This window comes from Mytilus californianus, unplaced genomic scaffold (assembly GCF_021869535.1).
Source record: "Mytilus californianus isolate M0D057914Y unplaced genomic scaffold, xbMytCali1.0.p SCAF_17, whole genome shotgun sequence".
Lineage (NCBI taxonomy): Eukaryota > Metazoa > Mollusca > Bivalvia > Mytilida > Mytilidae > Mytilus > Mytilus californianus.
The window spans coordinates 5,463,906-5,491,774 of NW_026262659.1; the positions used below are offsets into that span (position 1 = coordinate 5,463,906).

At 33.2% G+C, this 27,869-nt stretch overlaps 1 protein-coding gene across 1 annotated transcript; it reads right to left on the reverse strand.

Annotated features, from left to right (window-relative positions):
• Positions 1–715: 715 nt before the first annotated feature.
• LOC127726285 (protein unc-50 homolog) lies at positions 716–27,419 on the reverse strand. Its single transcript, XM_052233599.1, has 8 exons — positions 27,328–27,419; positions 15,526–15,792; positions 12,587–12,612; positions 11,665–11,730; positions 9,570–9,690; positions 5,405–5,544; positions 4,600–4,701; positions 716–1,711 (listed from the first exon to the last, which is right to left on the reverse strand). Exons 2-8 carry the CDS (start codon positions 15,747–15,749, stop codon positions 1,575–1,577), a joined length of 816 nt encoding a protein of 271 aa, XP_052089559.1. The 5' UTR covers positions 15,750–15,792; positions 27,328–27,419; the 3' UTR covers positions 716–1,574.
• Between the last annotated feature and the right edge of the window lie 450 nt (positions 27,420–27,869).

The following is a 27,869-nucleotide window of genomic DNA, read 5'->3' on the forward strand; positions in this document are numbered from 1 at the left end:
GATCTTTTATATAAATGGCTACTGATATGTTCAACTTGTGTGTTAACCCCTCTTTTGGGTTATTACAGAATGTGAATTATCGACATATTCTAACTTGCAATGAACAACACAATAGATGCCATTCATTGAGCAGGATCTGCTTACCCTTCTGGAGCACCTGAGTTCAAACCAGTTTTTGGCGGGGTTTGTGATGCTCAATTATCAGTTTTCTGTGTTTTGCTCTGTAATTGTTGTTCGCCTTTTTGTAACTTTTTTTCTTTTTGGGTATGGTGTTGTCTGTTTTTATTGGACTGATGATTTTCGATTGCCCCCTTGTTATTGTCTCTCTCTTTCTATGCATCTTTTTAATTCAAAAATAGAACGAAGAAAGAGACATACATATCTAGTTTCAGGAATACAAGAGAAATACTTAGTCAAAAAACAAAGCTGATTCAAACAAATTGTACTAAAAATAAATATAGCTAAAATGCTGGAGCTTTCTGCCCATAGTATCTTTGTTAAGTTTTGTGGATTGTTTTTTTTTAGTTTTAATATACAATAATACATTACTTGCATTCAGCTTTTTTTTTTATAGCAGATGAAAATATATTTCACTAATTCTTGTCATTAATACTTAAATCAGTCAGAAGATAGTGTTTAACTTTGGTCAGCTGTATTAATTAAACCAAACTATAATATTTACTGAACTCTTAATTAAAACAAAAAAAGAAAAAGCAAGTGTTTACAGGTTTTATTACAAAATAGGTCACAAGCAATGCATCAATTTATTATATATTTACAAATAGAATGCTATGTGAACATTTTAATCCCTCTAAAATACATAAAAAAGATGAAGTAACTTTTACAATATGATATTCGAATAACAAACAATTTAAACATATGTGATATGGTCGTGTTTTTTAAAATTAAATTCAAATTAAATTATAACAAGAAGTTGCATGCCTTCTTGTGCTAAGCATAATAAGACTTGTTGTTCAAAGTATCAGTAAAAAGAAGGCCAGTGTTTGACAGATTAAAAAGCTCTAACATATTACAAGTGATCAATGTCTGTCAACAAGATAATACCAGGGCAATATGTTACTTTTTACTTTCAGAAAATCTGGTGATATTGTGTATAAAGAATGCTGTCTCATCAATGTACCTCACATTGCCTCTTTTATCTATGTCTTTGCATTTTATAAATCTATCTTTACAAATGACAAGGTCGTTATTCATGAGAAAAAAAAAAAAAAAAAATTAACAATGATGCGATACCATTTCAAGTGCTCAAATTAATGAAGATTTCTGTCATATATATGACAGGCCATTGTATACTGTAGATTGAATATCATTTTTGAGTATTAATTTGTGTGGATTTCATGAGAGGAATCATGAATTAGAGAGTTTAATCAAATATAAATTTCCTATAGGCTTTACCACATGTCAAAACTATGACATCAAGTATCAACACAATGTTTTCCAAAATCCACAAAAATTGGTACCAACAAAAATGAATTCACAGCAATTATTCAATGTTATAAGCCCAATCTCTGTCACATAATTATATCCTGTTTGACTGTTTGACAATAATTTGATCAGAAAACTCTGTATTCGTAAAAGTCACATAACATTTTGCTAAAATTCCACTTTAAAATAACAGACAGTATATAGAAAAAAACAACAACTGTAGCTGGATATAATATGATTCTGGTATTCTTCAAAAACGGCAAAGCTGCAAATATACATATATTTTATTGATAAACTTCATGATAATATGAATATCAATTGGTAATACTGCAACTTTCCAAGACAATACATAAATTGCACAATGTAATATTGCTAACAAATCATGATGTTATCGATGTATAGCTGAATATTTATCTTGATAACCCATATAAAGGGAACCATAAACATATTGTCATTTTTTTTGCTGTCTTATTGATAACAAATCATGATGCTATCGCTGTACAGTGTGTGAAACCTCCGCTCGCCAACTCGTCAAATGCGAGTAAGAATTGTATTTGGCGAGTCCAGATTCAATAGAACTCGCCCTTGTGGCGAGTGACTCTTCTGCGGCAACTTTGAATCATGCAAGCAAAAAGATTGTTTTCCCGCAAAATCTACACTGTTATCCATGACTTCTGTTTAAATAGGAACCCAGATGATACATATTATGTTACATGTGTTCTGATTGGCTAGATGACAGTTGTATGAAAAACTTAAACTAATCAAAAGGTGTTTTATAGACATAGAAATTTACTTTCACTTTCTTTTTGCATGTTGTCAATGTAATTTTAAAATATGTTTTGAAGATTGAATCGAGAGTAAATTTCCTATAAACAGTAAACAAAAACTTAATTCTAATAATGGATATTTAATAGAACAGCATTGAAAAATAAGCAGAAAATTTATTCAGCTTTTAAATAACACGAAAGGAAGGAAAAGGTCACCAAAATAATCTTTCAAAATTTTAAAAACTCGCCAAGCTGGCAAGTGGGATTTCAATTTGGCGAGTTGAAATGAAAAGCTGCTCGCCAAATTGGCAAGTTCTAAGAAAAAAAGGTTTCACACACTGCTGTATAGCTGAATATTCATCTTGATAACCCATATAAAGGGAACTACTTGGATGGAGAGTTGTCTCATTGGCCTTCATACCACATCTTCTTATATCTATAGATACACAAACATTGTCTTTTTTTGGTACTGTTTCGCTGATGTTTGTATTAATTCTGTTATATATTTGGCAAGAGAGAGTCAATGTCAACAGATGAGACAAGGTGTTTATGGTTAAGGAAGATATCTTACACACTGCCATCCATACATTATTTCTGGCAAGTCTGGTTATGAATATTCATTTGGTATTAAAAACCAAATTCTCTGGGAATTTATTAAATATTCAATGTAAAGTTGCATGTCATAATTGCTGAGAAGATGATTAAATTTAAAAAAATAAATGTGGATAGTGTCCACATGCATATATATGTGGACACAGATGATGCCCTCGTTTGCATATCATATAGTTATAAAGGGACATAAATGAAGAACGGTAAAAGTGACGCTACCCAAATTTGAACTTGATCTGAGTTTTGTGGTAATAAGCATTGTGTACATGTGTAAGTCTCATAACATTTGGTTGAGGCTAACTTAAGTAGAGAACATAAACGAAAAATTCAGCAATTTTTCTATTTGTAAACTTGCATAACTCTAGAACGGTTGTGTATAAGTTTTATTTGGTTGAGACAAACTAAAGTTAGAGAACGGAAACGAAAAATTCAGCAATTTTTATGTTTATAAAGGGACATAACTCAAGAATGGTAAAAGTGTCGCCATCAAATTTAGTACTTACGTATTATGTAGTAATAAGCATTGTGTATAAGTTTCATAACATTTGGTTGAGGCAAACTAAAGTTAGAAAACAGAAACAAAAAATTTGTACTTGATCTTAGTTTTGTAGTAATGAATATTGTGTATAGGTTTCATAATGTTTGGTTTGGGCAAACTTAAGTTACAGAATGGAAACTAAAAATTTTGCAATCTTTCGAATTATAAAGGGGCATAACTCAATAATGGTTAAAGTGACACTACCCAAATCAACTTGATCTGTGTTTTATCAGTGGAAGTCAAAATTAAACATTGCATTGTATAAAGCATTGATTGTAGTTCATTCAACTATAATCATGGACAAAGGAAGATAACTCCAATTTTTAAAAATTGCTTGATATTTAGAAGAAAATAAAAATTTTGCAATTTTTCCATTTATAAAGGGACATAACTCTAGAACGGTTAAAGTGACGCCACAAAAATTCAAACTTGATCTGTGTTTTGTGGTAATAAGCATTGTGTGTAAGTTTCATAACCTTTGGTTGAGGCAAACTTAAGTTAGAGAACTGAAACTAAATATTTTACAATTTTTCCATTTATAAAGGGGCATAACTCTAGAACGGTTAAAGTGACGCCACCAAAATTCAAACTTGATCTGTGTTTTGTTGTAATAAGCATTGTGTGTAAGTTTCATAACCTTTGGTTGAGGCAAACTTAAGTAAGAGAAGGGAAACTAAATATTTTACAATTTTTCCATTTATAAAGGGGCATAACTCTAGAACGTTTAAAGTGACACCACCAAAATTCAAACTTGATCTGTGTTTTGTGGTAATAAGCATTGTGTATAAGTTTCATAACATTTGATTGAGGCAAACTCAAGTTAGAGAACGGAAACCAATTTTGGGACGTACATACAGACGGACAAGGGTAAAACTTAAAACGCCTAGGGCAAAAAAATAATTGAAAGATAATGATGCCAAATGATGGCAACAGCTCACACTAGATGTCATAAGTGGTTGTCTTTAGGTAAATATGAATGCTTTCATTTCATTAGAGAATTTGGTGTTGCCGACAGATCTGAAGTCTATTAAATTTAGTTATAAGTTTTTCTAGACTTGGGATGATTTAGAGATTATCTTGTAGAGAAACTAGTTTAGCATGTTTAATTTAGCTTTGATGCCTTATGTTGTTTTTTTTTTTCATTTGGTGCCACTGAGATGCTGTCTTGTTTGCACATAATATAAATATAACTTTTATTTACCGGTATCAAATTGTAGCAAACAAATTGATAATACATACCACTATATCCTAAAAATGTGTTGTAAATATAATACATGATTGCAACCAGCCATAAAGTGTTACCAAACACTAGTCCCAGGAAATATCCTGCATTAATGAATGCTGAAATATGAAAATGAAATAAAAAGTTTGAACAAATGTCTGGTATTAGAAAAACTATTTTCTTGTAAATTGCACACACATATGAATGATGAACCTACCATATTCAGGCTTATATAATCCATGTTTCTTTCTCCAAAATTAATATTGAAAGGCAGGGGTGTGGATTATAGAGTACAATAAGCAAGAGATAAGAGAAAAACTCGATTTTGCTAGCTTTGTTTACGTTCCACCATGTTTGTTATTGAAAATGTAGAGAGCACCCTTAAAATTTTCAAAACTAATAATTTACCTACCGGTATAAATCCATATCAATATGCAAATTTAATTCAAAATCCAATATTAACTGATAAATATCAAAATTAAATGCTTAATTACAAATTATTCTTTTCTTTTCATAGTATTGCATAACATAAACTGGAATCCACTTGTATTTACGGGAATAACAAAAGTATATAAATCAGCCGGGAACCAGCTTAATATGCATTACAATGTATAAGCTACAAAAAGTAATCAGTTATTCGTTCCCTGTTGGTGTTTCATACTGCACATACCTTTTGTCTTAGCTGAAGATCATTCAAACATAAATGTAATGGATATATTTAATAGAATTTAACTAACATGACTAAAAAATGGAACTGTTTTAGATTCAAAGTCATATTCTATATATATTCTGTGTGAATATCTCTACATTTAAAATACTTACGTCCTAAAAATACCAGCTGGAATAGATGCAATATCATCAATAATGGGAAAAAGGCATTCAAATGTACATCAAACGCATAACCCCATTCAACGTCCTGTCCCCTGGGTGGAGCCATTATCATATACTTATTTGAAATCAACCTGGAAAAAGAATATTCATTTTATAAACAATGAAAACACTATTAAGTTGATATATTTGTATGTCTTGGTATTCAATCATGTCCTCGAAATGGTCAACAAACTGAGATGAACAGACAGTATTGTAACTTTATAGAAAATATTGTTGTCTATTGTAACATGTGTAAGTAGTTCCTATAAAACTAACTTTAGCAGAAAACTTAACATTTAAAATTGGTTATAAATTGAAAATCACTCGACCATGACCTATGGGTGTAGGGAGTCTAAATAGTCGTCAAACTCATATGTGATGATAGTAATGCAACTTTATAAGAAATATTATTGATATATATCACAAGTAGTTCCTACATGTAAAGAACATTACACATTGTAATGTTGGTTTATTTATTGTCGTGAACATGAAATATTTGCTCCCGGGCTGACATTAGGCTGTGAGTCACCCATATCGATCGAAAGCATTAATAATAGATCATTGTTTACGCTTTATTTCGCTGTCAGGTCTAGGTATGGATGTGTAAACCAAGGTTGGTTACGAGTGATGACTGTCTTCTCGGGTGAACTGGGAGGGTTGGGGATAACTACAGTTTGTTTATGTGAGGAAAATTCTGGTCATTTTTGTGAGTTTCAAGAAATTTCGGGTTGGCATTGGTCTTTCGGGTCTGCAATGGTCTTGAAAGCAGATTTCGGGTAGCCTTTTTGTCAGAATGTTAGATTTCGGGTACGTGTTTTGTATTCTATGCAAATTCCCTTTTGTCACATGTTTGTCTAAGTAAAATTTTATTGGATTTATTTCAAGTTAAATAGGATAGTTTATGGTATGATCTGGTTTTTTTTTTCTTGACACTTAAGGGTCTCTTAAATTAAATATGCAAATGCTGGATAATTTCTGATCTTTCTAGTGAACTCATGATTATTTTGGGTCAGGTTTTACAATTTCAATCAATTAAGGATTTGTGTACGCCATGGATGTTATCCTCAGTGAGATCAACTTCTCCACTATGCATGCGATAATAAGCAGAAATTGCTAAAATTCCAAAAAATAAAGCCCAATGAAGTGGAACTTATCTTGGGTTTAAATCTCCTTTCCTCCGCCGAGTGTGCGTATACTTAGTAATCTTACTGTATAGCTATAGTACAGTCTGCTGGTGAAGAAAAATGCGGTTTAGGAACATTTGAGTAGCCATAATCAACATTTTGTAACCATTTAACTTGCATACTTGGCACAGACTGCTAAATACTTTGTAGAGGAGATAGATATACCAGATAAGTTTTATGAGAATTCTTCAGGTCAGAAAGCAACAATGATGTAAACATACGTGATATGCACCTTTATAAATATATATACGTTTTGCAGATATATTTCTTATGCAATGCTTTTTTGACTTTTTTCGTATTTCCTGTCTATTTGTATTATGATTTTAACATTGGTACGGATATTTCATTGTGTTCTAGCAATGTGCAACTTAATATGAATGTCCTATACTTTATTTCTCAATATTTTGGCGGTGAAATCATAGATATTTTTATATTTTCATTCTGTGTTTAATTTGGGTGCAACAGTACGTGAAGGTAAATTCCTTGGTGGAAGGGAAAAACGGCGGGGGATTACAAGTGGCACGATCATATTTATCTATAATTTAAAACAAGGGCTTCATTACAGTCTACTTGTATTGTAATTGTGTATCTAAATTCTATGTATCTATGCTAATCAATGTTCTGTTTCCTTATTCATGTATTCTCTATATGCTCCTTGTGGGACCTTAATTGGTAATAAAATATATCTTATCTTATCTTACATGTCTAATGTCCCAGGTAAATCCGCAAATGATAAAAAAAACTTCCCGAACGTTTAGCCCAAAACTATTAATTTTCAATAATATTAGGATTGAACAAGGAAAATCTTTCAAGCCACTCTCATTTAATGAAGGTTATTTCTCAATCACGGGGAGTGGGGGTCAATCTGAACATGGGATTTTGGGTACAGTAGTTCAGCTGGGAAAACACCCAAATTTCATAAAATAAAACCTTGAGAAAAAATCAAGACACTTAATATGTTTCCGATGGCAAAATCATGACCCATTCATAGCTATATATAGTTTTCTCAGTAATCACATATTATACTTTAGCCAGCTAGATAATAACAATAGCACTTTTTACACCATTCAGTGGGAAGAAAACAAATCTAGGGTGGTAGCATAAGGCAGCTTAACTGCCTAAAAACCATAAAACTGCATTTAAACCAACATCTATTACAACTCGGAGGATGACCTCTTGATATTTGACCTCAGTGAAATTCAGTGTATGCCATTTATATAATTTAAATATAAAAAGGGGACCCATTCCAGCGGCACGTCTGTGTATACCTTCATTTAGTCATAGAACCTCAAATCTAGATTGAGACCCACGTGTGTGTCCTCAATATCCCAGTTCTGAAATATAGTCCACTTTATATTATTTATCTCAGATGTACCACCCCTTTTTTTCTTTCTAGGGTAATATTTTACCGTAAAAACTTTTATCAATCAAAACAACGTGTAAAAACTTAACACTTAGGCAGTAAACACCAGTATGTATGACCCCCTTCCCCTAAAATTAACATTCGCCCCTCTGCCGGTTTCATTTGATTTGTTCCAACTAAAACAATGAAATTCAGATGCATGCAAACTTTGCAACACACAAACATATTGTATTATAAGACATTTGGCAGATATTTAAGTTAGAATTATAAAATAAATATTTATTTCATTTCATTTCGTTTTGCTGTATTTAGTTTCGTTTTCCGCTATTTTGTTTCGTTTTTGTTCCGTTTCTATTTCGTTTCACGCTTTACAGGTACCTAAAATGTATATATTTGTGTTACAATTTAGTACAAGTTTTAAGATAAATATTCCTGCTGTAGAAGTTTTTTTAAGTTATGAAAATATTACGTTCAGTGAGTTCATGACATCTCTGCAAACATGCTCATAAATATTTTTTTTTTATAATATTGGTTCCTTCTTTATTTCATCCTAGGCTTTTTCAGCTATAAATATATCAGTATATGACATGCATGATGATAAGGATTTTATTTATTTTTGGACATCATTCCATGACACGTTGTTTACATTCTTATCCTTGGTATTTCCTGGATATATATATATATATAGTTGTCCCATTGATAATAATACCAATTATCCTTATCTTTGTATTATATACATCTATGTTTTAGTTATTTCATATTGATATATATAAACATTTTTCACTTCTATATTAAATTTTGATTGAATGAAATCTAAATAAAACTACAGCAATTCAATGTCCCCACCATTTAAAATATTAAATCTGTCCAAGGGCAATAACTAAAAATTTGTTAAGGTTCTTCTAAAGTTTTATTATTTATAAGAAATGTAGGCATGCGATTGCTCACAATGCAATTATCTATATAATTTTAAAGGGCATTGCTCCTTTAAAAATAATTGATTGGCACTGTGTTTTGAACTGGTCCGAGACATTGCTGATATAAACCTTTGATATAAATTTCATAAAAATCTGAAAGGAATTTTACACGAGAGCAGTTAATTACCAGAAGGACGAACATAAGACAAGGATGGACAGACAGACAGACAGACATTTGTGTTTTCTATATCACTTTAACTGCATTGCACAGAGGACAACTATGTAAAATCTTATTAATATAAATATATCGGTATGACATGTTTGAAAACTATGAAAACAAACAACTTTTTAACTTAATATCATATGTTTATATTTACCCATTGTATGCATATTGAAATTGTTACAAACATAAACTGAATTATTGTAGCAGGCATTAAACAGTATATCACAATTTTCAAAGTAAAGCAGTAGCATTTTAAAATCTGTAATGAAACATTCTAAAATTATTCCATCACATCTATATCTCAAATTATTCAATTTAGACTGAAAAAGGTTTATAGTAATCTAAATACGTATTGAGGCAAAAAATTTAGGTTATATGTATGATGTATCTTAACCATTTAGTGAACAGACTCAACAAGTTTTAAACTTACCAAAATGTTGTTGCAATCAGGAGTCCAACTCCAATATAGTCCACAAATACTGTCCATAACACAAGCTTTAAAAATCCAACAAAATGTATCTTCAACACTATACTAAATCCTACAGAGGATACTGAAACAAAAAAACAAAATCTTTTTTAAGCAGCAGTCCAAATTCGCTGTCTCTTTATCCTGGTCAAGCCACTTTACAGAACCTTCTCAGTTGCCTCATTGTTTTGTCCTCATAAAAATGCATGATACATTTGTCTCTGGGAATATTTTTGCTTACAAATTTCAAGCAAAAAGATCAATGTATTCTAAGATATATATCAGATGTATATGGGCAATCAGTTCTTTTTTTTATGTAATCAGAGCATGTGAAACTATAACTCAATATAAAAAAAAGAAGAATATGTCTGAGGATCCGGACATGAATGTCCCCGTTCAAGCTTTGCTATTTTCCAAGTTATAAAGGGGCAAAACTCTAGAACAGTTATTGTCACAGGGTTTAAGCTAGGATTTTGAGGGCTTTAGTCACTTTTGCGCGGGATGAAAATCAACCTTATTTTGGGTAGCAGCAAGGGACCTAGAATGTGTATTACTATCTATACATCTTTGTCAGACTTTGAAGGACTTAGGCATACTAGGCAGTTACTGCATGATTTGACTGATGTGGCACTTTAATACGAAGATTAGGATATAAGATCTAGACATCTAGTTCACAATCCACTTCAGTTAGTTTCAGGGTACTGTTATTGACTTACTGTCAAAATATAAACTATGTCTGTGCGTTGTGGTTTTTAGCATTGTGTATGAGTTTCATAAAATTTGGATGAGGTAAACTTAAGTTAGTGTGGAAACGAAATTTTTTTTCAATTTTTCAACTTATAAAGGGGCATAACTCTAGAACGATAAGTGACTCACAGTCCAAATTCGAACTCTGTCTGTTAATTTTGCATTGTGTACGAGTTGCATAAAATTTGGAGAGTACGGAAACAAAAATGGGACAGATGGAAGTAAAGATGGTCAGGGATAACACTTAATGCCCCTGGGCGGGGGCCTAAAAAATTCATATTTATTTTTAATATCTAAACAGATATATGTACTCGGTTGAAAATTAGTCAAAAAGAGATGTAGATGTAAATGACTGCACAAAAATAGTCAGAAAACATAATTATATAATTTATCTTTAATCTATTTTCTCGAAGCCAATGAACATTATTATTTGTGTAAAAATAGTAAAAGTGCAATGTAATTACTACTAAAACTTCTGTATTTCTGTAATATTGATAGATTTATTAGAGGCCACCATCTTTACTTTGATTGTATAAATCATTCATTGTGTTTTACTAACAACAACCTCCCCCCCCCCCCCCCCCCCCCCCTCCCGGATCAAAAACAAAAACATATTGGTAAATTACACAAAAAAATAATTAACATAATTGACAATAATATATTCATTGCTTGTTACTGTTGTGAATGTATGCTACTTTTAGTCCTCTACCTGTATAAGTAAAAGGTGATGAGGGTGTGCAACTAAATGTGACATCCTTATATCAATGAAACTTAAATGTCAGACATGTCAGAAACGAAGCTGGATAAAATAGAATTTCAAAATTTTTAAGTTTTTCAAAGTTCCCTTTTCTTAAATCTGAAGGATTGTTGGTATATCTATCAGTTATACATCAAAATCAATTGATATTATGTATGTGCCTGTCCCAAGTCAGGAGTCTGTTATTCAGTGGTTGTCGTTTGTTGCTGTTTATCATATTTGTTTTTTTCGTTTATTCTTTTGTACATAAATTAGGCCATTAGCTTTCTCGTTTGAATTGTTTCAAAGTTGTTATTTGTCCTTTTATAGCTTATTATGCTGTATGGGTTTTGCTCATTGTTGAAGGACATACAGTGTCCTATAGTTGTAACTTCAATATCATTTGATCTCTGGTAGAGAGTTGTCTCGTTGGCAAACATACCACATCTTCTTATCTTTATATTTACATCATTGGTTGGATATATATTGTAAGTAAACATTCATAAAATGTTATAATGTACTCCTTAAAAATGTTACCCAGAATGTATCAGATTATAAAACTGTGATTACACTTACTGAGAATGCATAAACCAACTAAGACAAGGAAGGCAGGATCATCTCTGGCCCACTGATCTTTTGTATCTGAAATAACAAGGAAAAATCATTCAATCCTTATCCTGTAAATGTACATGGCATGCTAAGGACCTATTGGTCTCTTTTTATGGGGAAGGCTTAGCAAGTTAACTCAGTTTTTGTCCAAAAACTATGTGTTCAATTGCCATTTAAGATCAAATGTTTTAGTTCAACATGTTTTCATGGCTGAAAAATATGTGTATGCAACTCTAAATGAGATTCCAGGACAAAAATGTGGAGATTATGTGGTTCTACTCATTTGCCAATCACATATACATAATTTTGAAAGGCTTTAATATTCTTTTCTTTTATAGCCAACTCTAAATGAAACTTGTACTCATACTCTCACATAGTTATATCTTCCAAGTTCATTTTAAATTGTCGTTTGCAAATTAGTTTATGACATCATTGCCATGAGCCTAGAAAAAAGGACGTCAATCATAAAAGCAAGGAAATGGTCTAGGACTTGAGAAGTGAAAAAGAACATCTTTTACAAGGGATCAGAATTGGCTGGTGATTTGAAATCTTACTTTATTATTTTATGACATTTAGATTTGAGGAATGGACGTTAATCAGTTATCAACAAATACATAATGTTAAAAAACAAAACTTGTATATTCTGATTGAAAATATTATCAAACAATGTACATAGTTCATGTTATTATATTAGCAGTGGAAAATAAACCAACTACTAAAAATAAAAGAATTTGCCAATGTGCTTAATACATCCTGGGAGATTCTTTCTTTCTACATAGCATATGAAAATCATTTTGAGAAAATTATAACCATGATAACTGAACTATAGGTTTATTGGAAATAACTTTCTGGAATTATCAATATTTAAAACAATAATTAAAACACTTACTTTTTCTGTATTGAAAATTTCTATACCTGAAATAGAATTTTTGAAAATTATTACAAATTCATGACAATCATGACAATATCTTTCACCTGCCTTTCTTGGTAAACATGATAAACAGTAAACAAAAAAGCCACAATCATCATGATCATCCAACAGCTGCATACACATATTTTTCAGCCATGAAAACATCAAAGTTAAACATTTTTGTTAGCATGGTTAGACAATCAGAGTTATATTTCATTAAATCAACAAGAAATGAATGTAACAGGATGCTGTTACGAAGTCTCCCAAACGAAGCTCCCATAATTCGTAATTCCCAGGGTCGCCTGACATTGGGCAACTTCCAGTGAAAATTCGTTTGGTCCAGTAAAGTTATATGCATGAGGGATGGGGACTGGCCCTATACGTCATTCAAATGTTCATTACATGACGAACAGGAATATATATGGTTTAGGGGTGGGGATCTCAACCATTTACAAGATATTAGAACATTGGGGGTGGGGGGGGGGGGGGGACCCCTGGGGACTGACCGTATACGTCATTCAAATGTTCGAGACATGACAAATAGGAATATATATGGTTTAGGGGTGGGGATCTCAACCATTTACAAGATATTAGAACTTTCTCAAATGGCAGGGGGTGTGGTTGACCCCTGGGGACTAACCCTGTATTTCATTTGATGTGCTTTATCATGACAAACCAGAATATATATGGTTTAGGGGTGGGGATCTCGACCATTTACAAGATATTAGAACTTTCTCAAATGGCAGGGGGTCGGGATGACCCCTGGGGACTAACCCTGTATATCATTCAAACCATCTTAGCATGACAAACCAGAATATATATGGTTTAGGGGTGGGGATCTTTACCTCTTAGAAGATATTAGAACTTTCTTAAATGGCAGGGGGTGGGGGTGACCCCTAGGGACTAACCCTGTATTTCATTTGAAGTGCTTTATCATGACAAACCAGAATATATATGGTTTAGGGGTGGGGATCTCGACCATTTACAAGATATTAGAACTTTCTCAAATGGCAGGGGGTCGGGATGACCCCTGGGGACTAACCCTGTATATCATTCAAACCATCTTAGCATGACAAACCAGAATATATATGGTTTAAGGGTGGGGATCTTGACCACTTACAAGATATTAGAACTTTCTTAAATGGCAGGGGGTGGGGGTGACCCCTGGGGACTAACCCTGTATTTCATATGATGTGCTCTATCATGACAAACCAGAATATATATGGTTTAGGGGTGGGGATTTCGACCATTTACAAGATATTAGAACTTTCTCAAATGGCAGGGGGTCGGGATGACCCCTGGGGACTAACCCTGTATATCATTCAAACCATCTTAGCATGATAAACCAGAATATATATGGTTTAGGGGTGGGGATCTTGACCACTTAGAAGATATTAGAACTTTCTTCATGGCAGGGGGTGGGGTGACCCCTGGGGACTAACCCTGTATTTCATATGATGTGCTTTATCATGACAAACCAGAATATATATGGTTTAGGGGTGGGGATCTCGACCATTTACAAGATATTAGAACTTTCTCAAATGGCAGGGGTTGGGATAACCCCTGGGGACTAACCCTGTATATCATTCAAACCATCTTAGCATGATAAACCAGAATATATATGGTTTAGGGGTGGGGATCTTGACCACTTAGAAGATATTAGAACTTTCTTAAATGGCAGGGGGTGGGGGTGACACCTGGGGACTAACCCTGTATTTCATTTGATGTGCTTTGTCATGACAAACCAGAATATATATGGTTTAGGGGTGGGGATCTCGACCATTTACAAGATATTAGAACTTTCTCAAATGGCAGGGGGTCGGGGTGACCCCTGGGGACTAACCCTGTTTATCATTCAAACCATCTTAGCATAACAAACCAAAATATATATGGTTTAGGGGTGGGGATCTTGACCACTTACAAGGTATTAGAACTTTCTTAAATGGCAGGGGGTGGGGGTGACCCCTGGGGACTAACCCTGTATTTCATTTAATGGGCTTTATCATTTAGAACATTTTCAATTAAAAAGATTGTGTCTATCACAAATGGTTTTCAATTTATAATCATTTGAAAATTTAAAAAAATAAAATCCCATAGGGTTCTATAGTAAAACCCTCTTTTCTTTTTGCCCCTCAAAGTACCCCTTTATAAACCCCATTGCACAAACAAAACCCTGATTGCACCACTAGACATGTTAGTCTGACATATTGTGAAACCCTAAGTTAATCTGACAAGCGGTTTTGGAGAACGGGTGCGGACAAGTTCAAATTTAAAAGCGGCGGAAGAAGAAGAAGAAGAAGAAGAAGAAGAAGAAGAAGAAGAAGAAGAAGAAGAAGAAGAAGAAGAAGAAGAAGAAGAAGAAGAAGAAGAAGAAGAATAATAATAATAATAATAAGAACTGAGCAAAAACAATAAGTCTTCCCAAACTTCGTTTGGGAGACTTAATTACCAACAAATCTATGTGTGCAGTGATTTACAAAATATGTGTGCAAAGAAAAAATATTCATTGGTTCTTCAACCAATTAAACACATTATTACAGATACAATTTACCTCCAGTGGTCTCCCCTGGGTCTTTTACCACCATAATAATGTGATGTTATACTGTTTAAATGTGATGCTATACTGTTTAAATGTGATGCTATACTGTTTACATGTGATGCTATACTGTTTAAATGTGATGCTATACTGTTTAAATGTGATGCTATTTGAAATGATAATCTAATAGTTTCATGTAGATTGTGTTTATATAGATCAGATGCTATAATTTCTAGAAACAAAATGCTATTTCAACATTCCTTGTTTACCAGGATGCTATATCATGATCATGTATATGAAATAGTGGAGAGAACACTGTTACTAATACTTTGATAACCTGTTATAATAATTCAAATGAACAACACTATAAAATAACACTTACACTTTTTGTGGAGATATGAATAAATAGATCATTTGCCAGAAGGCATATTCAAAGTCCATCTGTCTGAATTTACACAATCTTTTGAGATATTTCTGTCGTTTAGCTGTAGCTGTAAGTCTAGCTTCATTCCTGCTATCATGTGTACCATCAACAGAATTAAAGGATGATGAATGTGTGGATGATGTTGGTGATGCTGGGGGTGAGGATTTACTAAAGCTGTACATCTTGATCTTTATTTGTTGTTTGATCTATATCCTCAATTCATAGCTGAAAAAAAAACTTTTCTGAATGATGTCTTTACCTTATTTATCTATAAATTTCTAATTTCTAACTACTTCAGTTCCTGTTTGATTTGCTCACTAGTAAATGAAATTTTAGACATTCTATTTATCTACTTATGTAAACGTCATGTGATTTAACATATTTAATGTTGTTATTTCCAGGCAATAAATCTCTCTCACCAAATTCATTAATGCAAACAGCATGAACAGGTAAAAGGTAAAAAAGGACAAAAATATTTTAAATTTAAATGCTACTGAATATTTAAAAATGATAAAAATATATCCACGAGGGATTGTGCTTGATTTTCATATGATGAAGACATAATCTTTCAATCAGCTTAACTGAGGTCTGGAGCTGGCATGTCAGTTACTGCTAGTAGTCCTTTGTTAATTTATGTTGAACATTGTCATTTTGCTTAGTTTCTTCTGTTACCTATTATGACATTGGACTCGGACTTCTTTTAAACTGAGTTTTGCTGTGCGTATTGCTGTGTGTTTGTTTATTCTACATTGGCTAGAGATATAGGGGGAGGGTTGAGATCTCACAAAACATGTTTAACCCCGCCTCATTTTTCCGCCTGTCCCGAGTCAGGAGCCTCTGGCCTTTGTTAGTCTTGTATGTTTTTTTAATTTTAGTTCATTTATATGTTTCGGAGTTTAGTGTGACGTCCATTTTCACTGAACTAGTACACATTTTTGTTTAGGGGCCAGCTGAAGCCTGCCTACGGGTGCAGGATTTTCTCGCTGTGTTGAAGACCCATTGGTGGCCTTGGGCTGTTTTCTGCTCTTTGGTCGGGTTGTTGTCTCTTTGACACATTCCCCATTACCGTTCTCAATTTTACATGAGCAGCCCAAATAATTGTATAACCAGAAATGAGTTATTAAAATAGAAATTTTGTAAAATACAAAAGGTCATTTTCACTGACAACGTAATGTAACAAATGAAGATGTGGTAAAATTGACATTTTCTTTCGCTTTGGAAAAGGCCATGTTCTAATTCTAATAGTACATGGGCTGCACTTGAATGACCTTACAATTAATAAAATGCTTCAATGGGCGCAGCTTGATACGACCGCAGAGGTCGAACCCTGAACAGTTGGGGCAAGTATGGACACAACATTCAAGCTTGATACAGTCCTGAATTTGGATTGTGATTAAATATTCGACACAGCATAGGTTTCTGACACAGAATGAATGTGGTCTATTAATTTTTTAATTTACCTATTATGGTCCAATATCCAAAATCTAAATACATACACGGTTAGATTCAGCATATCAAAGAACCCCAAGAATTCAATTTTTGTTAAAATCAAACTAAGTTTAATTTTGGACCCTTTGGGCCTAAATGTAGACCAATTTGAAAACGGGACCAAAAATTCAGAATCTAAATACATGGTTAAATTCAGCATATCAAAGAATCCCAATATTTCAATTTTTGATGAAATCAAACCATATCATTATTATTTGCTTTTATATATAAATAAAAAATAGCCAACTTAAAATGGAAAATTTTAAAGAAAAAAAAAGGAAAAAAAGGAAAAAAAAATCCACCCCCCAATTTTTTGAACCCCCTTATGATTCATCACCCCCAAACTCAATCCCAGCCTTCCCTTTGTGGTATGGTACCTTGCAGCACAATTTCCGAGAATCCATACACTTGAACACAAGTTATTGTCTGGAAACTGTAAAAATGCTTGTTTTTTGGCCCCTTTTTGGCCCCAAATTCCTAAACGTTTAGGGCAATTACCCCCAAACTCAAACCCAACTTTCCCTTTATGATATGGAACCTTGTAGTACAATTTCATAAAGACCCATACACTTACACACAAGTTATTGTCCTGAAACTAGAAAAAGGCTTGTTTTTTGCCCCTTTTTGGCCCCTAATTCCTAATATTTTGAGGCAATTACCCCCAAAATCAATCCCAGCCTTCCCTTTGTAGTATGGTACCTTGCAGTACAATTTCAGAGAGATCCATACACTTGAACACAAGTTATTGTCTGGAAACTAGAAAAATGCTTACTTGAACACAAGTTATTGTCTGGAAACTGTAAAAATGCTTGTTTTTTTGCCCCTTTTTGGCCCCAAATTCCTAAACGTTTAGGGCAATTACCCCCAAACTCAAACCCAGCTTTCCCTTTGAGATATGAAACCTTGTAGTACAAATTCATAAAGACCCATACACTTACACACAAGTTATTGTCCTGAAACTAGAAAAAAGCTTGTTTTTTGCCCCTTTTTGGCCCTTAATTCCTAATAATTTGATGCAATTACCCCAAAAATCAATCCCAGCCTTCTCTTTGTGGTATGGTACCTTGCAGTACAATTTCAGAGAGATCCATACACTTGAACACAAGTTATTGTCTGGAAACTAGAAAAATTTGTAAGGGTTCCACGGAACCCAGTGTCTCGCCTACTTTTGTTGTTAATCGCAGACTCAACAAAAATGAGATGAGGAAAAAATTTAATAAAAATATTCCTCTCGATACAATTTTTTTATTGTAAGAAGCTTCTGTCCAAGTTTGGTAAAAATCCAGGATAGTTTATGAATCTAATAAATGTTTTAAAAAATTTAACTGCAGACTGTATGTAATGTTAACTGGAAGAAAAACTAAGTCCATTTATAAGTAAAATATGGATAAACAAGTACAAAATTTTAATAAAAATTTCCATCTAGATACTAGCTTTTGATCATAAACAAACTTCTGTCCATGTTTGGTAAAAATCCAGGATAGTTTAAGAAAGTTATTAAAATTTTAAAAACTTTAACCACAGAGTGAATGTAATGTTTCCTGGCAAAAAACTAAGTCCATTTATAAGTAAAATATGGAAAAACAGGAATTTTTTTTTAAAATTTACTTCTGGATACTATCTTATGATCATAACCAAGCTTCTGTCCATGTTTGGTAGAAATCCAGGATAGTTTGAAAAAGTTATTAAAATTTTAAAAACTTTAACCACAGAGTGAATATTTGTGGATGCCGCCGCCGCCGACGGAATGTAGGATCGCTATGTCTCGCTTTTTCAACAAAAGTCGAAGGCTCGACAAAAATGCTTATTTTTCGCCCCTTTTTGGCCCCTTATTCCTAAACGTTTTGGGCAATTACCCCCAAACTCAATTCCAGCTTTCCCTTTGTGGAATGGAACCTTATAGTACAATTTCAGAAAGATCCATACACTTACACACAAGTTATTGTCATGAAACTAGAAAAATGCTTGTTTTTTGCCCCTTTTTTGGCCCCTAATTCCTAAAATTTTGAGGCAATTACCCCCAAAATCAATCCTAGCATTCCCTTTGTTATATGGAACCTTGTGGAACAATGTCAGAGGGATCCATACACTAACACACAAGTTATTGTCTGGAATTTACAAAAATGCTTATTTTTGGCCCCTTTTTGGCCTTAATTCCTTAACTGTTGGTACCATAACCCCCAAAAGCAATCCAAACCTTCCTTTTGTTGTATTGAACCTTATGGTAAAATTTCATAGAGATCCATTCACTTAAACTAAAGTTATTGTGCCAAAACCAATGTGTCTTCGGACAACAACGATGCCAACGTCATACCAATATACATGATATACAACCGCAAAAATTTTTTGCGGTCGTATAAAAACCATACCTTATAGTAATTAAACTATTATGAGACAGGTGTTAAAACATGTGAAAATGGTGAAAGAGAAGTAGGTTTAAAGAAGAATGCAATGAAATTCATTGTTACTAATAAAAATGATACATTTTTTAATATAAAATAATATAATTTTTGATTTCGACATTCATTGTTAATGTTAACAATGTCATGAATGTGTTGTTAAACCACTTTCCCAGTTGGTTAGGGGGAAATTTGAGAGTTTATAAACATGTTTAACCCCATTCTTTATGTGCCTGTCCCAAGTTAGGAGCCTATAGTTTAGTGATAGCTGTTTGTTCATGTCTGTCATACCTGTTTCTCATAAATTGTTTTTTTTTTAAATTAGGTCGTTAGTTTTCTCATTTGAATTGTTTCTCATTTTACATGTACACACAATGTAAATGAACAGCATGAACAGTGAAAGATGTTTGTTTATACATGTAGTGCTCATTTCTCACCTTTAACCAGTCACAGAGTTGTAACATTTACAGGCACTTAGGTATGCAGGGCATGTAAGAGGGGCCTGATGGGTTATTTTCGTTCTTCGTGATCGGCGCATTTTCGCTATCGTGATCCGTTTTTCCACAGATTTTTTTTTTTTTTATATTTTCGTGACCCGTGATCATGGAAATTTATTTTCTGTGAATCGTGAATGACAAAAAAATCAACTCGTGAATCGTGATGAGACCCCCGCATCAGGCCCCTCATGTAAGGTACAGGATTTTGATATTTCTTTTTATCACTGATTATTTAATTTTCTATTTAAACTGAACCAGAAAATCAGTTTAATCAAAATTGACCGCAAAAGTTCTGTGTTTTACAATACTAAACAGGTGACAAAAATTCAAAATAATAAAAAGTTATGGCTGATCAGAATTCAAATTGTTTGACAAAATGGATCTATAATAACTACTGATAAAGGAAAGGTATTTAAACAATTTTGACATATTATCATGATTTTGAAAAGCAAATATGTCTACTTTTCAGTGCTTACAGGCTTTGGATGAACAGAATGTTTCTGTCTATGAAAAAAACACTGGTTTGTGGTATTTTTATTAGTTTAAATTTTTCAGACTGCATTTATTAGCTATATGATCATTGATGATATGATAGGCCAAACCGTAAAATTGTCTTGACACAGAATCCCCAAAATAAGTTTCCCTGTCTGTACACAACTTGAACCAAGTCAACTCGGACCGTCTATAACGACAACTCAGACAAAGTATATAATGAGGATTTGAATGATTATAAATTATACATGTGAAGTGTTATATTTCACGTATATTTTTGAATGAAGTGCTGCAGACACAAGGTATGCTGTTTACCGCATGGAGCCAGTATGACATCAAAGACATGAACTTTTACCAAGAAGGGCTCAGAAAAAACAAATGCCCTTCTTAGACTGGTTCAAACAATTGCTGATGCTTTCAACAGGAATGAATCAGTTTTGGCTTGGCTAGCTATATTATATAATTTGGAAAAGGCATAATATGATTCAACATGGGAATGTATGGCGTGAGGGATTGATGGTTAAACATGTTAAACTGCAGAAATTAGGTATAAAAGGAAAAATCTGGATATGGATAAATAGCTTCCTCACTAATAGAACAGCCAGATGCATGTCGAACAATTTCTTTGGGAATCAATTTGAAACAAAAATTGGCTTACAACAAGGTTCAGTTCTGTCACCTACCCTCTTCAACATTTTTATAGCAGACATTATGGATAACACCACAGGACAAAACTGCAAATTTGCTGACGATGGCACATTGTGGCACAAGGGACAAGATGTCAAAGAACTAAAAGAAAAAACATCAAGAGACTTTAACACAGTCTTAAAATGGACTGAACAATTTAGGATCAATGTCAACATGGGAAAATGTAAAGTATGTCTTTTCTCTAAAGAAGATCTAGATATAACACAATAAATGTGGATAGTGTCCACATGTGGACACAGATGATGCCCATGCTTGCATATCACAGTCAGGGGTACTACTTGTACAAGTAATTTTTATTTACTTGAAGAAGTAAATAAAATATACTTATACAAGTTAATTATATTGTTTGAATAATCTCCCCTTAATTTTCTAAAAAATTTACTTGTATAAGTAAATTTTTTTTACAATCCCACAAAAATTCTCAAGTTTTGAGATGTAAAATCATGCCTTTAATAATTTTTCTCAGGTTAGCTCATAATTTTTGATAAGAGTTCAATGTTTCATCTCATTAATTCAACAAAGAAACTGATTGAGCAAAGATCTTAAGTATTTGCGCAAGGCCTTCAAAAATTGCTCCTTGGGGGCTTGTAAATGAGCAGTGTTCTAAAGATAAAAGACAAATGAGATTTTCATTGTCCATGAAATTACACTTAAATGAATAGTAAAGACATCTGCAAAGGACAGACAATTCAAAATTCTGTTAGAGCAAAGAAGTTCTAAGAATTCAAGAAAAGAAGATAGGATGACTTTTTTACTTGTATAAGTAAAAAAATCTGAACGCCTAAGGGACATAACTAGGCCAAAAAATAATTTACTTATACAAGTAAATAAAATACACTTGTATAAGTATCCTACAAATTTACTTATATAAGTATATTATAATTACTTCTTCAAGTAAATAAAAATTACTTGTACAAGTAGTACCCCTGACTGTATCATATAGTTATAAAAGGACATAACTGAAGAACGGTAAAAGTGACGCTACCCAAATTTGAACTTGATCTGAGTTTTGTGGTAATAAGCACTGTGTGTAAGTCTCATAACATTTGGTTGAGGCTAACTTAAGTAGAGAACAGAAACTAAAAATTCAGCAATTTTTCTATTTGTAAACACGCATAACTTTAGAACGGTTGTGTATAAGTTTTATAACATTTGGTTGAGACAAACTAAAGTTAGAGAACGGAAACGAAAAATTCAGCAACTTTTATGTTTATAAAGGGACATAACTCAAGAATGGTAAAAGTGTTGCCACCAAATTTCGTACTTAATCTGTATTATGTAGTAATAAGCATCGTGTATAAGTTTCATAACATTTGGTTGAGGCAAACTAAAGTTAAACGTTAGAAAACGGAAACAAAAAATTTGTACTTGATCTTAGTTTTGTGGTAATGAATATTGTGTATAGGTTTCATAATGTTTGGTTGGGGCAAACTTAAGTTACAGAATGGAAACTAAAAATTTAGCAATCTTTCGATTTATAAACAGTCAAGGGTGTAACTTGAATAAGTTATTAGAGAAAAATAACATACATGTGTTATTACGGATACTTTCTCTTAATCTGTAGTAACATATGCTTGTTATCAGTTAAATGTACCATAAATTTTTTTATTTTCAGTGGGCACTTGGGAATTCTTGAAACTTGCGCAGTAACTTAATACATAACCTTGAAAACTAATTTTCCAATTCAATTAAAACATTTTTGATCAACCATGGTAAATCAATGAGACAAGGCTTTTAAGTGATAACTTAGCTGTAATAACAAGGCTTAGTTATTACAGGCATTTAACTTATTACATGAGACACTTGGGAATGACTAGGAAGCTTGCGCAGAACCTCATTACATGCTCTTATCATTATCTATTACAATAAATTAAAATACATTGTGATATATGTGGGAGAAAAGGCTTTGAAGAGATGTAGAGAAGCTGTAATAACACCCTTTTGTTATTACGGGCATATTTTTTCTGTAATAACATGGGTGTGTTATGCATGATTGGCAAACTATGGGCTGTTATATCTTTCTAAAGTTTAATATACATAAAGACAATTATAATATCAATAGAACTAGTACACAATTTAACAAAATAAAGGATGTATAATGCCCCTTTGAAACATGTAACATACATATGTTATCACAGATTTTTTATTTTTTAGCCCTCAATAACAAATGTATGTTAATTTTCTCTAATAACTTATTTAAGTTAGACCCTTGACTGATAATGGGGCATAACTCAATAATGGTTAAAGTGACACTACCCAAATTCAACTTGATCTGTGTTTTATCAGTGGAAGTCAAAATTAAACATTGCATTGTATAAAGCATTGATTGTAGTTGATTCAACTATAATCATGGAAAAAGAAAGATAACTCCAATTTTAATAAACTGCTTCGCTGAGCGCAGCTGGATACGCCCGCAGAGGTCCAACCCTGAACAGTTGGGGCAAAAATGGACACAATATTCAAGCTTGATACAGGTCTGAATTTGGATTGTAATTAAATATTTGACATAATATAGGTTTCTGAATAAATGTAGTCAAAGAACTTGAAATTGGTTATATGAATTGATTTTATATTCAATTAAAGATTTCTTGCTGTTGTGCAATACACTGTGCTGTTGCGCAATAATTAGTAAATCTGTTGTCAGACTATAAACAAACAATAACTTCTCAATGTTATATCAGAAATTTATAAAAAACTAAAGGGAGGTTATCTTAATAGATATAAATCAGTCATCAAAGTTTAATGAAAACTGCTCTAAGCACTTTAAGGATATTGTCCAAAAACTTGAAAATCAACCCTTTTTTTATGAATAAAATCTTATAACTCGGAAACATAAAATCTTACATTTATAAAAATCAAAAGGGAGCTTATAACAATAGATATAAACAATTTACCAAAGTTTCATAAAAAATGCTGAAAGCATTTTTGAGATATTGTCTGAAAACTGGAAAATCCCCCTTTTTGTAATGAATAAAACCCCATAAATCAGAAACGTATGGTCTAAAATTTATAAAAATCAAAAGGGAGCTCATGTCGATAGAAATAAACAATTCACCAAAGTTTCTTGCAAATTGGTGAAATCGTTTTTGAGTTATTGTCCACAAACTGGAAAATCCCCCCTTTTTTAATGAATAAAACCCCAAAACTCGGAAACGGTAAATCCGAAATTTATAAAAAACGAAAGGGAGCTCACGTCAATAGATATAAACAATTCACCAAAGTTTCATGCATATTGGTTAAAGCGGTTTTGAGTTAATGTCCGACATGTTGACGACGGATGGACAGACGGACGGACAGACGGACGGACAGAGGTATACCATAATACGTCCCGTAAACGGGCGTTTTAAAATAACTTGATATTTAGAAGAAAATAAAAATTTAGCAATTTTTCCATTTCTAAAGGGGCATAACTCAAGAACGGTTGAAGTGACGCCACCAAAATTCAAACTTGATCTGTGTTTTGTGATAATGAGCATTGTGTATAAGTTTCATAACATTTGGTTGAGGCAAACTAAAGTTAGTGAATGGAAACGAAAAATTCGGCAATTTTTCCATTTGTAAAGGGGCATAACTCTAGAACGGTAAAAGTGACACCACCAAAATTCAAACTTGATCTGTGTTTTGTGGTAATAAGCATTGTGTATAAGTTTCATAACATTTGGTTGAGACAAACTAAAGTTAGAGAACGGAAACGATAAATTCAGCAATTTTCCATTTGTAAAGGGGCATAACTCTAGAACGGTAAAAGTGACGCCACCAAAATTCAAACTTAATCTGTGTTTTGTGGTAATAAGCATTGTGTATAAGTTTCATAACATTTGGTTGAGACAAAGTTGAAACTAAAGTTAGAGAACGGAAACCAATTTTGGGACGTACGTACCTACATACGTACAGACGGACAAGGGTAAAACTTAATGCCCCCTCTGCTACGGCGGGGGCATAAAAAACTCTGACTGTCAACTCGTTCTACTTCAAATACAGTCCTACACCCAAACTACTTGGCGTAACGTTGGATGAAAAAATTCAAATTTGACATGCACACGGATATAGTGCAGAAGAGAGCAAACAATGCATTAAATGTTATACAAGAAATAAAGGGCCTAGGAAAAATCTCAAGAACAAAACTACTTCAAATCTATAACAGCATGTTAAGATCTATCATTGAATATGCGTTCCCAGTTTGGCAGATAACATCAATGGAAAATATGAAAAAACTGGAAGCTATACAAAAAAAAGGATTATCAGTTAGCCTTGGATTACCAGGAACAGCAGGTAGAGAAGCAATGGAAATACTGGCCAATATGCAACCAATCGACCTCTGAATAGAAGAAATCTCAGTTCGAGAAACATGAGAAATAGCAAAAATCCAATCAAAATACATAGCCGAACCAATCAAACAACAGCTGGAGGAGTATCTTACCAACAATGATACATATGAACGACAGGAATCTCCATTTGGTAAGCATGGTAAGGCTATAAATCAAGGCATCGACATGCTAAAAGCAACAAAAGTAGATATCAAACAGAGTTTAACTACAAGGCAGGAACAGATTTTATGCTGATGAGAGCACCAAGCTACTGAAGCCGATTGGGAAGCTAAAAAAACAGAACCGCAGAATAAACTGCCCAAAGAAAACAAATTGTACAAGAACTGATAGGAGAAAGCTCAGATTCATAAGCTATTGCATTTACAGATGGCTCCTGTCAGGGAAATCCAGGACCATGTGGATCAGGAGCAGTAATATATACTGAGAACCACCAAGGAACAAGCTTAAAAAGACCAGTAGCTAGCAGAGGCTCAATACTCTTAGCTGAACTAGTATAAAAATGTAGCTATCCTTATGGTTTTGGAACACTGCATTTACACACTTAGAGAACAGTTCACTGAAGTAAAGATTCTATCAGATAGCCAGACAGCTGTTGGCATCTTGACTCTCAACTGGAAGTCAACTAACTACATTGACACTATCACAGACATTAAGAAAGCATTGGCACCCTCCTGAGAGGCGGCATATAAACTACCCTATCTTGGATCCAAGGCCATGCTAATATAGCCGAGAACGAGATAGCGGACCAGTAGGCAAAAGATGCAATGCAGGAGGCTTCAAGTCTAAATGACCAGTATAACGTCTTAACAATGCCAGATGTGAGAAGTGCAGTTAAGATGTCAACAACTCTAGATCTAAAATGGCAAAATAGATGGACTAGAAGTGAAACTGGAAGAATGCTACAGGAATTAGTTCCTATTGTAGGTAAGGCCCATCTACTTGATTATCCAAATCCAGTTATAGGGAGAATCATGTCAGAATTCAGAACAGGCTACAATAGACTAAATAAGCCATCAGATAGGCCAATCTCTCACGTCATATTGCGAATGTGGTGAAGAAGAAAGCATAGAACACTTCCTACCTAATTGTATACCATCAGGAAAAAATGAAAAGACAACTGGAGATACAAAACATCCCAATAGATCTTCAGACACTACTGGCACCAGCAAAGAAAGAGACATACGAGAGAACAGCAGATATAATAGAATATTTAAAGAGTTCAGGGCCATTTCAAAATACCTTTGCCCTGAAGAATCCTGATCCTGCGCCTAAACAAATTAACCTAAGTACAGTGTGACATTACTCCGAGAAATCTAGCACTAAGATGAAACAAGCAAATACAAAGAGACTAGTTGTGTCAACATATATATTGACCTTAGGATCAGGATGAGTCAGTCATCTCCTGAAGAAGTGTGCACTCATTTACGGATCTTCCACTTGCATACTTGAGTACATTTTGTCAGTGTTCAGAGATTAACTAAAAGTTATGTTGTGCTAAGTCTGAATTGGCATAATAAACAGTCTGAGTTGACTTATTGACGGTCTGAGTTATCTTTTTTGTAGACCGTCCCATTTGTCTGGCACATTACAGGACTCAGTCATGCAACATGACAGCCAGGTGAAGATGTTGCAAATCTGTTCATGGTGTTGCTTTCAATTGCCACCAAGAGCAATTTTAATTCACTTTCATCATTTTGTATGGTAATTCATACATATTTTGGAAAAGAAGCGATAAGTGGACTGATCTTACATTTTTTTCTTTTCGTGTAGAGAAAAAAAAACAGGTTGGAAATCTTATTCGTACCTATTGAATTATCATGGCTCTTTTAAGAAATAGACTAGTGTTACCTGTAAATAATAAGATTAACTTTTTCGTTGTGATTTGGTGATTTGTAGAGTTTGACGTCTTCATGCAAGAGTCTTTTCGACAAAGACGCATTTACAAGTCCGTAAAATGTTTGTAGAAAAAAAAACACAAAACGAATACGGAACAACAATTTCCGTACATTAATAAGTGATAAAAAAATCTTTTGAAATAAATAAATCAGTAAATTTTTGACAGTCTCACAGGTAACATAAAATGGACAGTAGTGAGAAAAAACTATGAGGCAAAGGAAACGATAGAACTTTTCGTTTATCTACAAGTTTTCGTTGTCATCTTTTATATAGAGATTTAACTTAGTTGTATAGTATAGTATAGTTTTATTCAGGCAAATTCAAGCACATATATAAAAATTCACAAGACAAAACAAGACAAATAATATATATATATACTTTTAAAATAGTATCATAATATATTTTAAAAACAGTGCTTAGAAAGAAGCCTGGGGTATCCCATAAAGTGGGTCTCATTGGGGTCTAAGCGTGACGCGGGATAGGCCGATTTTTGT